This window comes from Canis lupus, chromosome 3, assembly GCF_011100685.1.
Source record: "Canis lupus familiaris isolate Mischka breed German Shepherd chromosome 3, alternate assembly UU_Cfam_GSD_1.0, whole genome shotgun sequence".
Classification (NCBI taxonomy): domain Eukaryota; kingdom Metazoa; phylum Chordata; class Mammalia; order Carnivora; family Canidae; genus Canis; species Canis lupus.
The window spans coordinates 14175922-14190747 of NC_049224.1; the positions used below are offsets into that span (position 1 = coordinate 14175922).

The window sequence follows — 14826 nt, forward strand, 5'->3', positions numbered from 1 at the left end:
ATAGAAACAATGGAATATTACTCAGCCATTAGAAAGGATGAATACCTACCATTTGCTTCGATGTGGATGGAACTGGAGGGTATTATGCTGAGTGAAGTAAGTCAATTGGAGACGGACGAACATTATATGGTCTCATTCATTTGGGGAATATAAAAAAATAGTGAAAAGGAATAAAGGGGAAAGGAGAGAAAATGAGTGGGAAATATCAGTGAGGGAGACAGAACATGAGAAACGAACTCTGGGAAACGAACAAGGGGTCATGGAAAGGGAGGTGGGCGGGGGGACGGGGTGACTGGGTGACGGGCACTGAGGGGGGCACTTGACAGGATGAGCGCTGGGTGTTATACTCTATGTTGGTAAATTGAACTCCAATAAAAAATATACAAAAAAATAAGTAAAGTGAAAGGATGAAAAAAGATATTACCTATATTACCTCCAAATAGGAGTGGAAAAAAAAAAAAACCTAAATGTGAGACAGGAATCCATCAAAATTCCATTCGAGAATACAGGCTGCAACCTCTTTGACCTCAGCTGTAGCAAATTCTTACTAGACACGTTACCAGAAGTAAGGGGAACAAAGGCAAAAATAAAGTACTGAGACTTCATTAAGATAAAAAGCTTCTGCACATTGAAGAAAATAATCAACAAATCTCCAAGGCAGCATATGGAATGGGAGAAGATATTTGTAAATGACATATCAGGTAAAGTGTTAGTATCCAAAAATATATAAAGAACTTATCGAACTCAATACTCAAAAACAAAATAATCCAGCTAAGAAATGGGCAGAAGACATGAATAGACATTTTTCCAAAGAAAACATCAGAAGAATAACAGACACGTGAGAAGATGCTCAACATTGCTCATGAGGGACTATAACTCAAAACCACAATGAGATACCACCTCACATCTGTCACAGTGGCTAACATTAGCAACACAGGAAACAAAAGGTGTTGGCAAGGATGCAGAGAAAGGGGAACCTTCTTGCACTGTTTGTGGGAATGCAAATTGGAACCCCACTGGAAAACAGAATGGAAGTTCCTCAGAAAGTTAAAAATAGAACTATCCTATGACCCAGCAATTGCACTATTAGCCATTTACCCAAAGGAAACAAAATACAGATTTGAAGGAGTACATGCACCCTGTTTACAGCAGCATTATCAACAATAGCCAAACTACGGAGAGAGCCCAAATGTCCATTGACTGATGAATGAATAAAGATGTGTGTGTGTACACGCACATATATATATACACACACATATATGTATATAACTTACCCATCAAAAAAAAGAATGAAATCTTGCCATTTGCAACAACATGGATGGAGCTAGAGTGTGTTATGCTAAGTGAAATAAGTTAGAGAAAGACAAATATATGGTTTAGCTCATATGTGTAATTTAAGAAAGAAAAAAGATGGATGTATGGGAAGGGCAGAAGAGGGAGGGAGAGAGGGCAATAAACCATAAGAGACTCTTAGGGAACAATTTGAGGGTTGATGGAGGGAGGTGGTGGGGGGATAGGATAGATGAGTGAAGGGTATTAAGCACTGGGTGTTGTATGTAAGTGATGAATCACTGAATTCTACTCCAGAAACTAATATTGTACTGCATGTTAACTGAGTAAAATTGATATTAAAAAAATAAAATAGGTGCAGTATAGTAGTATATAAAATACTCTCTCTTTCATAAAAAGGAGGAAATAAGATTATAGTTGCATTTGCTTGTATCTGCATAAGGGCATACTGAAAGAATCTTGAACAGAATAATAAAAATGGTTTTCATGAGGGAAACAAAGAATGTGATAATTGGTGACAGAGGTAGCCATGAAAATTCTCAGTGTACATTTTCTTTCTTTTAAAAGATGTATTTATTTGAGAGACAGTCATGGCACAGTGGGGGAGGGGGGAGGAAGAAGGAGTGGGAGAGAATCTCAAGCAGATTCCCTGTTGACTATGGAGCCCAACTTGGGGCTCAGTATCATGACCTTGAGATCATGACTCAAACCAAAATCAAGAGTTGGACACTTAACCAACTGAGCCACTCTGGCAACCCAAATTTTCTTAGATAGTTTTGGTTTGTGAACCATACATATCATATTATTACCTTAAAAAAAACCCCAAAACTAAGGAGAACTATAGTCAATGTCACTTTTGAACTTAGCTGCAAAGTCAAATGCTTAATGATTACCCAGTGACTGTATGGCAGAAAATGCATGAATGTTTCGGTATTGGGAAATGTATTGGCCTAGGACATTAGAAATCCAAAGAGGTAAACAAGTGAATAAATAAAAACCCAAACCAAAAAACAACTAATATGATGATTTAGGCATTTGTTGATGTCTACAAGGCAATTTATAAAGTTAAATATTCAGTCCTAACAAAAACTAAATACTAATAAAAACTAATGGAAGTAAGTAGAAATTGATACTTCCTTAGCATGGTTAAATATCAAGCCAGTGGCCAACAGCAAACAACAAAGATGTCCCCAGCACAGTCAGAAACTGGAGAAGGCGCCCTCTATGACCTTTTCATAGTCCAACACATTATGACCATTTATGACCAACACACTTTATTTAACAGTGATCTGGAAGTTCTGGTCATGACCTTATGAAAAAAGTACTGAGGTTTTCAATCAGAAAACTGCAGATAAAGTGGTTATGATTTGTTGTTGATATGAATGAATATTTTTTAAAAGATTTATTTGAGAGAGAGGGAGAGAGTACAAGCAGGGGGAGTGGCAGGCAGAGGGAGAGGGAGAAGCAGACTCCCCACTGAGCAGGGAGCCCGACGAGGGGCTCAATCCCCCTGGGATCATGACCTGAGCCAAAGGCAGATGCTCAACCATCTGAGCCACCCAGGTGCCCCATGACTAAATATATTGAAAAACAAAGAGAATCTACCAAAAAACTATTAGGACTTAGATGTGTGTAGGTGTGGGCAAGGTGAGTCCATAGGTGCTACAATAAACTATGTGAAGCTTCTGCTTTTGATAAACTGGCTCCTATGAACAAATAATCAAACACTGAACTTTCATCTCCCCCAATTCCCAAAGGATTTCTTTCCACTTTGTTCTGCCCAAATGACTTCAGAGGAGATGTGCTTGTCATTACGTAAGATATGCAAGAAAGTGGGGCACCTGGGTGACTCAGTCAGTTAAGTGTCTGACTCTTGATCTTGGCTCAGGTCATGATCTCAGGCTCTTGAGATTGAACCCCACACTCGACTCTGAACTGAGTGTGAAGCCTGCTTAAGATTCTCTCTCTCTCTCTGTCTCTCCCAACCCCCACCTCCTGCTCATGCTCTCTCTCTAAAATAAGTAAAGAAATAAATGAATAAAATTATGTGACAAGGAAGGACACAGAAGAATTCTCACTAGCTCCTTTAATTAAGCCATTGACTGGAAGATGAAAAAGGAGAGGGATTTCAGGCAGAAAAGAGCACAAATATTATGGAGGCCACACAACATCTTAGAGTTAGTAGGGACCTACCTGCAGGTTGTTGAGTATGACTGGGTGTGCAGGGTGAGCCAGGAAAACATGGGGTGAACTGAAGAGACAAGCAGGGGTCCGTGTAGAGATGGCCTTTTAAACCAGGCCAATGGATTTGTACGTTATTTTGTGAGAGACATAACCTATTGTAGGGCTTTAACAGACTCAATTCGCATTTAGCTCACATCTTTAATAATCATAGCTTCCGTGACATATTGCTTTGCTTATAATCCTTGGTTCTACGATCTGAGGAAAACCCAGAGAGGAAGGGAATAACAGCAACAGTGGAATCAAGTAGCACAGGCTTACAGTGGGTAGCTGTGTTAGAACATGGCGGGGGGGGGGGGGGCGCTCATTAAATATTTATTAATTCAACTGACAGTGCCATATTTAATGGCACATTTTAATATGACAGTGTCATATTTAAACTCTTTTGAAGAAAAGAGCTCTTTTGAAAGATTACCATGTGACTAGGCATTTTGATAAGCTATAATGATCTTCTGGCAATAACACATAAGGGAAGAGTTCCAATATTGGGACACCTGGGTGGCTCAGTGGTTGAGCGTCTGCCTTTGGCTCAGGGCGTGGTCCTGGGGTCCTGGGATCGAGGTCCGCATTTGGCTCCCTGTGGGGAGCCTGCTTCTCCCTCTGCCTGTGTCTCTCTGTCTCTCATGAATAAATAAAATCTTAAAAAAACAAAAAACAAGCAAAAAGTTCCAAATAATTTCAGTTACCTTCATATCCAAGTTCTTAGAAACAGTTTCTAGGGCAGACATGAAATCTTGAATTGTTTTTTCAATTTTCCGGTGTTCGTGCCTGATGAAGTGAATGTCTCCAGAAAGTTTCACAATGCTGGAGTCACATCTAGCAGCAAGATGAAAATCGGTTGTGAGATCAATAGGGTCAAACACTTCTAATACTACAGTAGGATGTGTGCATTCACCTGATGATAAAAGTTCTAAAGTTCTTTGAATAATGAGTTAGTAGATGTAGAATAACTGCAGAAATCTTCATTTTTCTCTTCTTTTCCTGATGGGAGAGAAACCAGGTTGGAAAATGATACATTGACATCAAAGAACTGGGTTGGAGTAGATGAAGGCATGGGGAGAAAATGGGAGGGATTTTAGATTTTCAGTCTGATATATTTATTCAATCACAGGAGTTCCAGTAGATTTTATTTTTTTTAATTTTTTTTTTCCAGTAGATTTTAATGTTGGGAATACTCCCTGCTGCCTGTGGTGTAGACAAAATTGAAACTTTTGCCTGTTCTGAAATCACTTTCCCCCATTTAGTCTCTTTCATCGATCTCAAGATTGTCATTTCTCCTCTGACTACAAAGAGTCCCAGGTCACCATCATCTTCCAACCCATCTTCAAAAAAACAATTCCCCTCCTCTTAGCCCCAATAAAAAATCCAGCTCTTTGAGCGGTCTCAGTCAAGAATTGTCTTATAATAGGATGAAAGCAATTCACACTAGCATGTGAATGAAGTTTTGGCCCATAAAGTTGCATTTGTTTTCTTAAGGAAGGAATTCTAGTGAAATGGGGCTGGAGTTGAAGATTAAGCATCTTCCCAGCCTGTCAGGGAACCCCACCCCACTATCACCACTCAAGGCTTCTCCTGGGAGACAACAGGTTACATATTGTATTATACTTTCAATATAGTCCTATATGCACGAAAGATAGGATGTAGGATGCTGTTCTTTATACAAAGTTATCAGAGATCACTCTGTGGTTTGTAATTTTATAAAATAACTCTTTTGACTGTCCTAAAATGATATTTATTAGGAAGCTTATTGTCATGTTGTCATGCTAAGTGCTATAAATATTGTTTTGTAGCTGTCAATATTTTTTAGGATCTGGAAATGAATTTGTTTTTTCAGATTTTTGGTGCCAAAGCTGAGCCAAAAGTGAGTAAGATGGTAATTTTGCCTGAGAAATCCCTTCAAGAGATACCAGGGGACAGTCGTGGGAGTGGAGAGACTGCTGGGAGGAAAAATTTGGAATTAAGCTGATCAAAATGGGAGCTGGCTTGAATGCACCAAAGTCATGGGCAAAAGCCATTAGCACTTTGGTGCGTATAAACTGTTGCTGTCAAAACAAGCTCTGTTGTCCATTAGTTAGGATATTGTTTCGTGGATCTGCATGAAGATCCCTAAAGATTACATTGAAACAGTTGCTGCTGTCACCGCTCCCTGTCACTTCTCACCTTGTTCGACCTTCAGAGACAGCTGCTCTGCACCTTGTAGACCGAATGGTTAAGAACTGGTCTGTGGTGTCACATGGAACCTGGCGTTGAATCTGCCACTTTTGAGCTTTGCAAGCTGGGAAAACCTTCTTTTCTTTCTTTCTTTCTTCTTTCTTCTTTCTTTCTTTCTTTCTTTCTTTCTTTCTTTCTTTCTTTCTTTCTTTCTTTCTTTCTTTCTTTTTTTTTTAAAGATTTTACTTATTTATTCATGAGAGACACAGAGAGAGAGGCAGAGACACAAGCAAAGGGAGAAGCAGGCTCCTCCCAGGGAGCCCAATGCAGGACTCGATCCCAGGACCCTGGGATCATGACCTGAGCCAAAGGCAGCCGCTCAACCACTGAGCCACCCAGGCGTCCCTGGGACAAGTTTCTTAAGGTCTATGAGTTTCAGTTTTCCTTAACTGAGAAAAGTAAGGACAGACCAAGGTCACTGTTTGTCACTGCAGTTTGTCTACCATACAAGCCCAGGGTCGCCAGACACATGGACACAAGAGACATAAATAGTGTCTCCAGGGTTGCTTCTCAACCTTTAAAAGCATGAATGGCTATCCTGAAAAATGTCGCTGAGTGGAGTTATTTAAGGATGAATGGAGGTCATGCATAGACAGGGTGTAGCCAGTCCCCACGCAAGACCCCACCACCGGCCTAAGGCCGCAGGCTGACTTGTCTCGTCTACCTGGCTGCCTAGTAATTATTTCTGATGATCCTTCGACCAGGATCTCTTGATTCCATTGTTCTCATCGCAATGTTTCTGGGTTCACAGTCTCATTTATGGATTCAAATCTCTGTTTCAAGAAAGTTTTCTTCTCTTATACCCATGCATAATTTTTCCCTGAAGAATCCATTCTCTTTCCTCCTGAGGGAGTCCTATAGGGTCTAAGTTGAATGAGTTTTACTTGTCTGTTGTAGGTATCATTTTTTTACGACCATTTTTATATCGAAAATTTTTTCTCTTCATTTTGTATGGTTTGCTCATGTTTGCTTTTTTTTTTTTAAAGAAATTATTATTATTTTTAGTTGTATTTTTTCCATTTGGAGGGCTTCCAAAGCATATTTAATCTCTGTAATATTTCGGGTCCCCCCCCCCCACCTTATTCCTGAGCAACTCCAGTTTATCTATCTTGTTTTTTTAGGTGATAATCTCTTTTGGGGGAACCCTTTTTTTGGGGGGGGGGAACCCTTTTTTAAAAAATAATTTTTATTTTATAAAACTAAAACATGCCTATAGTTTAGAAGTCAATACAAACTAAAAAAAGGCTAATAACAAACTGAAGATGGCTCCTTGCTCTGTCTCTCCGTGCTCTTCTCAGGCCTCCCTGCAGACAAGTGCCCATCTTCACCCCCAGTTTCAGAGGTTTCTGGTGCAGCCAACTCCTATGCCTTTTGAGAATTCTGTGGAGAATGTGTAAAACCAGATCATTCCCTGCTTATCCCACAGGTTTAAAATTGGTTTTATGAGGACTGCTAAGTCCGTTTCCACACATATTGTCTATTTTCTAGGTTCCAAGATTTCTACACTCATAGCTTCTGTCTTTGTGGATATATTTTCAAGAGAAAGATTTTTTTTTTTTTTTTTTTGCTAGATTTAGTGGGATTTTAGAAAAGAGCAAAACCACAAAACCACATGTGACTGTTCACTCAGCAATCTTCTTTTAGCTCTTCCTTTTGTTCTTCATTGAAACCAGGAGAAATTTTGGTGTGTTTTTTGGGGCAATTCCTCTCTTTGAGGTGTGTTCATTGGCCTTATGTTTTTCTGTCTCTGTCAGTCTCGTGGTGGTGGTGGTGATTTTTGTGCATAGCCTAGATTCTTCCTAACTATCACTCTTACATCTCTGAATGATGGTGAAATGGGGGGGGGGTCCATTTCCCCATTTTTCTCTTCAAAAACTAGATTGCTGTATTTCACAGCCAATCATTGAGTTCTACCGTCTCTGTTGTGACACTCTAGGCCTCCTCCACCTCCTCTGCCTATAGCACCACCCCATTTCTCTCAGGTGTCAGTTTGCAAGCACCAGGGCCTGGATGATCAATAACATGATTGGATCCTCAGCTACACTCCCCAACTGCTCTGTGTTACTGACCTGAACCTCTAAAGGGACATTCTTATCTCTCCCATGACCCACATGAGCTCTGAGGTAATATTGCTCCATACAAATTATTTGGCCTATGCCTTTTAGGATTATTACTCTTGATTTGGAGCAAATCATTATGTTTAAGATCTGAGGAGGACCAGACACCATAGAACTTGGGAAGTGTACTCTGTGGTTAGCAGTTGTGGCGACTTCCAAGTTCTACTAAAGATGGAGCTTTTGTTTCCCTTCTTTTATTTTTAACTGGCTTTTAAGGTGTCTCAATGAGAAGAAGTGAAGTAAAAGTATTTTTATTCAACCATTATAATCAGAAGTTCCTACTCTTAGCTTTTCAGAAGTTGACAATATCTATGGTATCTTTATTGTTTCTCCAAAGGATATGGCCTCTGCTTTTAATCACATATCAACACAATTCATTATTTTTTCATAAGCAAATTCTCCTTTGGGTCCCAAATAGACAAATGTGGCTAGAAGTTTGGCCTCCTTTGGCTGCTGCTGCAGACTGTGAATCATAGCCATCCCTGTGGGTATTCTTTACATTTGCTTTTCCTTATTTGCACTTCCTTATTTCCTTATTCTTTACGTTTGCTTTTCCTTATTTGCACTTGAGACTATGATCTACTGAATAGAAAAGAGGGTATCAAAGCAGGCCAGACAACTTTGAGAACCTCATGTCATTGGAAACACTTGCCTTTAAACTGCCAATGTTTTGGAGTAAGAAATAAAGTACAAAATTCAAAGCACATTGTCATTATTAGATATTGTGTTTGATTTATGCAGCTGTAAAATGTTTGTTAGGAATTATGTTGAAATAATCAGCTTAATCTCAGTTATGCTAAGATACTAATTGGAATGAAGGTCAATATATATGGAAAGACAGTAATTAATTCAGTCTCAGCTTGTTCATTAGTCACTTATGTGACAAAAATATACGAAACAGGAGAGGAAGTGAATTTAAGTCTTATGGCTTTTAGCCAGATTCTGTCTCAAATTAACAAATAGATTTAAGAAATTTTCATAAAACAGAGACATTCCAAGGAAAAAACTATGATCCTTGTCTGAAAATCACTATGTAGGATTCAAGGGGAAGGTAATTAAACAACTGAAGAATAAAATGGAGGAATAGAAGGCTCTTGGTTTCTCCTCCCCCTGTGAATGCACCAAATAAATAGCTATACACTGATCAGTTTCCTCTGAGAAAATTCCAGAAACTAATTTAAAGACTCCTACATAACAGGCAAGTAAGAAAATACCCAAATTGAAGTGAATAGGAAAAGCTGACACATTTATGCTGTAAACCTTCTTGGCACAGTGCCTTCCTTACAATTGGGAGGGGACCCTGAAATCCCAGCTTCTCCCTGAGGAGTGAAGGGTTTGGACCACACATCTAGCACCCCGACTTTTACAGCTGCCACTGGAAAGACTGGCTTCCAAATCACCCAGCTCTGAGAGCTGATGGGCTCATTTGCAAGTCCTTTGGGACCAAAAAAAAAAAAAAAATGGACAAAGGTTCTGAATAGACATTTATCCAAAGATGACATACAAATGACCAGCAAGTATGTGAAGAGGTCCCCAACATCACTGATCATCAGCAGACTATAAATCAAAACCACAAGGAGATACCATCTTACACCTGTTAGGATGGCTATTATCAAAGTAATAAAAAGATAACAAATGGTGACTAGTATGTGGAGAAAAGGAAATCCTTGTATAGTGTTGGTAAGAATATAGATCGGTAGAGCCATTATAGAAAACAGGATGAAGGTTCTTCAGAAAACTGAAAATAAAACTCTGACATCATCCATCAACCCCTCTTCTGGATCTATATCCAAAGGAAATGAAGTCAGTACTTGGAAGAAATATCTGCACTCCCACGCTCATTGCAGCAATATTCACAATAGCCAAAATATGTCTGTTGACAGATGAATGGATAAAGAAATTGTGAAATACCCACACAAGCACACACACATTTTAATAATTATTTAGACTCAAAAAAGGGGATATTGGGGGATCCCTGGGTGGCGCAGTGGTTTGGCGCCTGCCTTTGGCCCAGGGTGCGATCCTGGAGACCCGGGATCGAATCCCACTTCGGGCTCCCGGTGCATGGAGCCTGCTTCTCCCTCTGCCTGTGTCTCTGCCTCTCTCTCTCTCTCTGTGACTATCATAAATAAAAAAAAAAAAAGGGGGGGGGGGATATTGCCATTCGCGAATACGTGAATGAAGCCGGAGGACATTATGCTAAGTTAATTAAGGTAGGTGCAGAAAGAAAAAAACCACAGGATCTTATATAGAATCTGAAAAAGTCAAATACATAAAAGCAGAGAGTAGAATGGTGGTTATCCAGTGTGAGGAGGTGGAGGAAATGTGGAAACGTCGGTTGACGAGTACAAAGTTATATTTAGGTAGGAAAAATATACCTAGAGATGACTATAGTTAATAATATTGTGTTGAAGAATGGAAATATGCTAAGAATGTAGATTTTAAATGCTCTTATCACACACACAAGATAGTAACTATGTGAGAAGATATATTAATTAGCTTGACTATAGTAACCATTTTAGTATGCACATGTATCTATTAAGTCATCATGTATAGACTTCAAATATAATTTTTGTTTTTAAGAAAGACAAAAAAAAATAAACTGAAGCAGAGCAAAAAGAATTGCACATCTTGTTCTTGATAGTATTCCACTCATGTCTTGGTTTCATTTAAATCTTATATGTAAGGCAAGATTGACAAAAATAGTATAGTAGGTTTGTAAGCAGTTCGCAGAAAAAAATAGTTGGGGCGTCATCAACATACCACCAAATGAAACCAAATTCCAAGTTTTATGCAAAACAAAAGTTTGGCATTTATCTTTGTGAAATCATGGCACATCTAAGTATGATTGTGGGTTTGCTAGTGTTTGTTTTATTATCTTGCTTCATGACTTATCCAGATATTATAAAATGTCCTTTATGTGTATCAAACACTATATAATGAAATATAGAATTTTGTATATTTTGATGTATAAACATATATTTATAAATAATATAATCGCATACCTGTGTGTATACACATAGGTACTATTCCTATAGATTGTTTTCCTAATGTCTGTTACCTGCTCTGGCCTTTCATGGCTAGTGCTTTAGTTGAAGCCTTTCACATTTGTCACTTTGATTGCTGCAGTAGCCTTCCTTTCATTTTCACCTTCCTTTCCACACCCCAGCAATTCAGCTACTAGAGAGTGTTGCTAAATATGTCACCCCCTTACTTAAAATATTCCCATGGTTATTTATAATGTTCTACTTAAAGTTCAAACTTCTTACTGTGGCCCACAAGACTCCTCAGCCTCTAACCTAGACCATTTGTGAGGTTCATCTCCCACCTCTTCCTAAATGCAAACCCCAAAATACCAAAACTAAAACACCCTTCTCACGAGTAGCCCCTTGAACATGCCACAGTAATTCATCCCTCATGTATTTTGCACATATTATTCCTCCTAAATGAAGTGCATTTTCCATCTTTCCTTGTCCAGCTAACTAGCTATGGATCCTTCAAAACTCATCTCAACTGTTACCTCCTCCAGGAAGACTTCCCTATGCCTCAGTCTGATTTGGGTGTTCCCATGGCACCACAGGCTCTCATTGTAGTGTTCATCTAATTTCTTATATTTGGAGTTTTTTTTCCCAGGTAAACATAAACCTGGGGTTTTGGCAAATTGGAAGGGAACCATGTATTGAATCTCTGAACGCTAGCACACTGTCTGGGCATACGGTTATATGGCATACAGCATGTAGCTTAACACATTTTTTGTTGTAGACTGTCTAAAAGAAGTTTATCACCTAATTCTTATGTGGTCACTAACATTTCAGAGCAGATTAACAAGGTATTCCAGGAGAGAAGAATGAGGTGCTGGTGGAAGACGTAGAGTTGCAAAGGTGTCTAAGTCAGTGATTCACAAGTGATCTTTGATAGGCCTACTAGAATGGTCCTGCCATTGTCTTGTCAACACCCACAGATTTTTGCTAACCCACATAGCATTAATTCTTTTGATTTGGAAATATCATATGAAAGATGTTACTCAAAATTTTATCCATTTTAAAGTAAGTCTCTTTTGTTAGACTTTTATATGTCAATCTTATATATTTTAAATGTTTTAATTGTTAGAATTTGACACATTTGGGGATTTTGTTTGTGGCTGTGAGGCCATGTCTTTGTATAGATGTTGGCATTTGGACACTCGAGGGCTTTATAGACAAGATGATTCTTGTCACTTTCAGATGGAACCAAACTGGACGTTGTATATAAGGGGTCTTTTATAAGACCCCTTGAGTCTCACAGGTGGAATAAGGCTTTCAAATTTTATCCTATACTTTCTCAACTACCACCTGATAGTTTAGCCTAATGTAAAAACAATATCTACTTTTCTAGTGTATGGAACTTGTTCGGGAATAAGAATTCAGTGGGCAAGAACTGACTGTTAGATGCTTCTTCTCACCTGGCTACTCTTCCTCGAAGATCTCCAACTCCTTGAAGGTGTTTGGTGTTTAGCTCCTGTACTGCAAAATTAGTTCCTGTGGCCGCCTGGTCTCGAGCTCTTATTTGGTCTTCCAAAATCTGTAATTTTGAGTATAAATTCCCATTAATTTCCCATCACACATGATAAGAAAATATGGTTTAAAGCAGAGGTTGCAAAATCGAATGATTTTCCTGATTAGGCTGATAATATAAATGAGTGAGAGAGTCTTATGTCAGATAAGGCGGTGTCCCTGCCTTATCTGAGGGAGGCGGTGATGGCCTGATTCCAGCAGATGGTTGCCAGGTAGGAATAATGGCTCAACAGAGTTTCAACACCAGTCCAAATATAGATTTTACGTTAAATCTTTCCATTTTTAAAAAATATCTGTTTATTTCAGAGAGAGTGAGAGTGAGCAAGCACAAGCATGAATGAGGGGAGGCGCAGAGGGAGAGAAAAGATCCCAAGCAGACTTACCACTGAGCATGGAGCCCAATGCAGGCCTGATCCCCCAACCCCAAGACCATGACTAGAGCTGAAACCCAGTTGGAAGCTTAACTGACTGAGCCACCCAATCACCCCTAAATCTTTCAATTTTTAAGTACAGACATCTTAGTCAAAATCTTTTATAAACATGATATGGGCCAAATAAAACATACTTACTGTGCTCTTATAGCTATCGGTTTCCATTTGGCCATCACTGATACAAAAGCTTTTCACAAAAACCTATTTCAGAATTGGTGGTAGGTTTAGAAAAAGGGATCTTTCATATGGTATCAGGGAAGACCCTGATTGACTTTATAGATTGACTCAGAAGCACAGTGAATTTAATACAACTAACAAAAGCAAATGTGAATCAGACTGTTTCACTCGGAGTGAAAAAAGGTTTATTTTCTCAGTGTTTTAGAGAACACAGAGGATTTATGGCCTGAAGTGGGTTCACATTTTTCCCCTGTGTATCCTTAGTCATAGCTTCAGTAATTCTTGGTATTCTGAAATAGAGAAGCCTGTCTTATACACTACCAGGCTGGTGGTTCCAAGAATATTAGTTTAAAATTTCTCCAGACTCATAAGTAAATATTAATTTAAAAAGAAAAGAAAAACTCTGCTGGTCCATAGAAAAAAATTCTATCTTGACATTCAAACAAATTCTAATGTAAAGCGGAGATACATGACATAATTTGTATCTATTCATAAAGAAAAAGTTAAGTTCACGATTTGGGAAAACATTTTAGTTGCTATATTTGACCAAGGCCTGAACTATGTTTAAATTACGTTCATGAATTTTTTTTAAGATTTTATTTATTAATGAGAGACACGGGGGGGGGGGGGGGCAGCAGGTTCCATGCAAGGAGCCCGATGTAGGACTCGATACTGGGACTCCAGGATCATGCCCTGAGCTGAAGGCAGATGCTCAACCACCCAGGAACCCACATTTATGAATTTTTTGAGGAAAAGAGGGATATTTGTAGCAAATGAAAGTTAGAAATTTTAAAGATCATATACAGGCTCTTTCTCATTTGTAAACTGGCAGGTTGAGACAACCCAAAGGCAAATAAAATTTTAACTGAAAACATAGAAATATTAAGAACACTAGCTAGAGTTTTGTTTTCATTTGTTTTTTGCTTGCCTGTAGGTCTCTCAGTCTGTTCAGGTTGCTCTAACAAAATACTACAGACTGGGTAGCTAATAAAGAACAGAAGTTTATTTCTCACAGTTCTGGAGGCTGAAGTCCAAGGTCAGAATGTCAGCATGGTCCTGTTCTGGGTGAGAGCCCTCGCTGGTTGCAGACTGCCTATTTCTTACTGTGTTCTCATGTGGTGGAAGGGGTTAGAGAGATCTGTGGGGTCTTTTTTAGAAGGGCCCTAGTCCTAGTCACGAGACCCCACCTCCTAATACCATCACATTGGACGTTAGATTTCAACACGTGAATCACTGGAGAGAGAGGAGAGACAGATATGTAGACCCTAGTGATAGATGTTGTTTTGCTTTGTTTTGGTAAAGACTTGTGATGAGAGGGAACTTGTCCTACTAAACACTAAAATATATGCGATAAGGATAAATGAATCAATGTAGCTAAATAAATATGCATACCTAAATAGATCAATGTAATGTAGTGAAGATCTTGGTAAATCTAAGAAAGAGATACGCTATACCAGAGGCTCACAAAGCAGTGGGGGAGGAATTTCACAAATGGTGTTGGGATCTCTGGTTATTTATTCAGAATTAATTTAGATCTTTATCTCATAACACATCAATATAGATTTTAGAAAAATAGATTTAAAATATTAACTTAAACCATGGGGTTGCTGGGTGGCTCAGAAGGTTAAGTGTCTGCCTTTGGCTCAGGTCATAATCCTGGGGTCTGGGATTGAGCCCTGCATGGGGCTCCCTGCTTTGAGGGGAGCCTGCTTCTCGCTCTCCCTCTGCCATTCCCTTTGCTTATGCTCTCTGGCTTTCTCTCTCTCTCTCTCTCAAATAAATGAATGAATGAATGAATGAATGAAA

At 39.0% G+C, this 14826-nt stretch overlaps 1 protein-coding gene across 1 annotated transcript in view; it reads right to left on the reverse strand.

Moving 5' to 3' along the window:
* The window catches only part of FAM81B (family with sequence similarity 81 member B), a 54857-nt gene that overhangs the window by 19366 nt on the left and 20665 nt on the right, over positions 1-14826 (reverse strand). The window contains exons 5-6 of the mRNA XM_038532319.1: positions 12301-12419; positions 4218-4347 (exon numbers count right to left, since the gene is read on the reverse strand). Of these exons, the coding sequence (XP_038388247.1) occupies positions 4218-4347; positions 12301-12419 (249 nt within the window). The remainder of the gene's footprint in view (positions 1-4217; positions 4348-12300; positions 12420-14826) is intronic.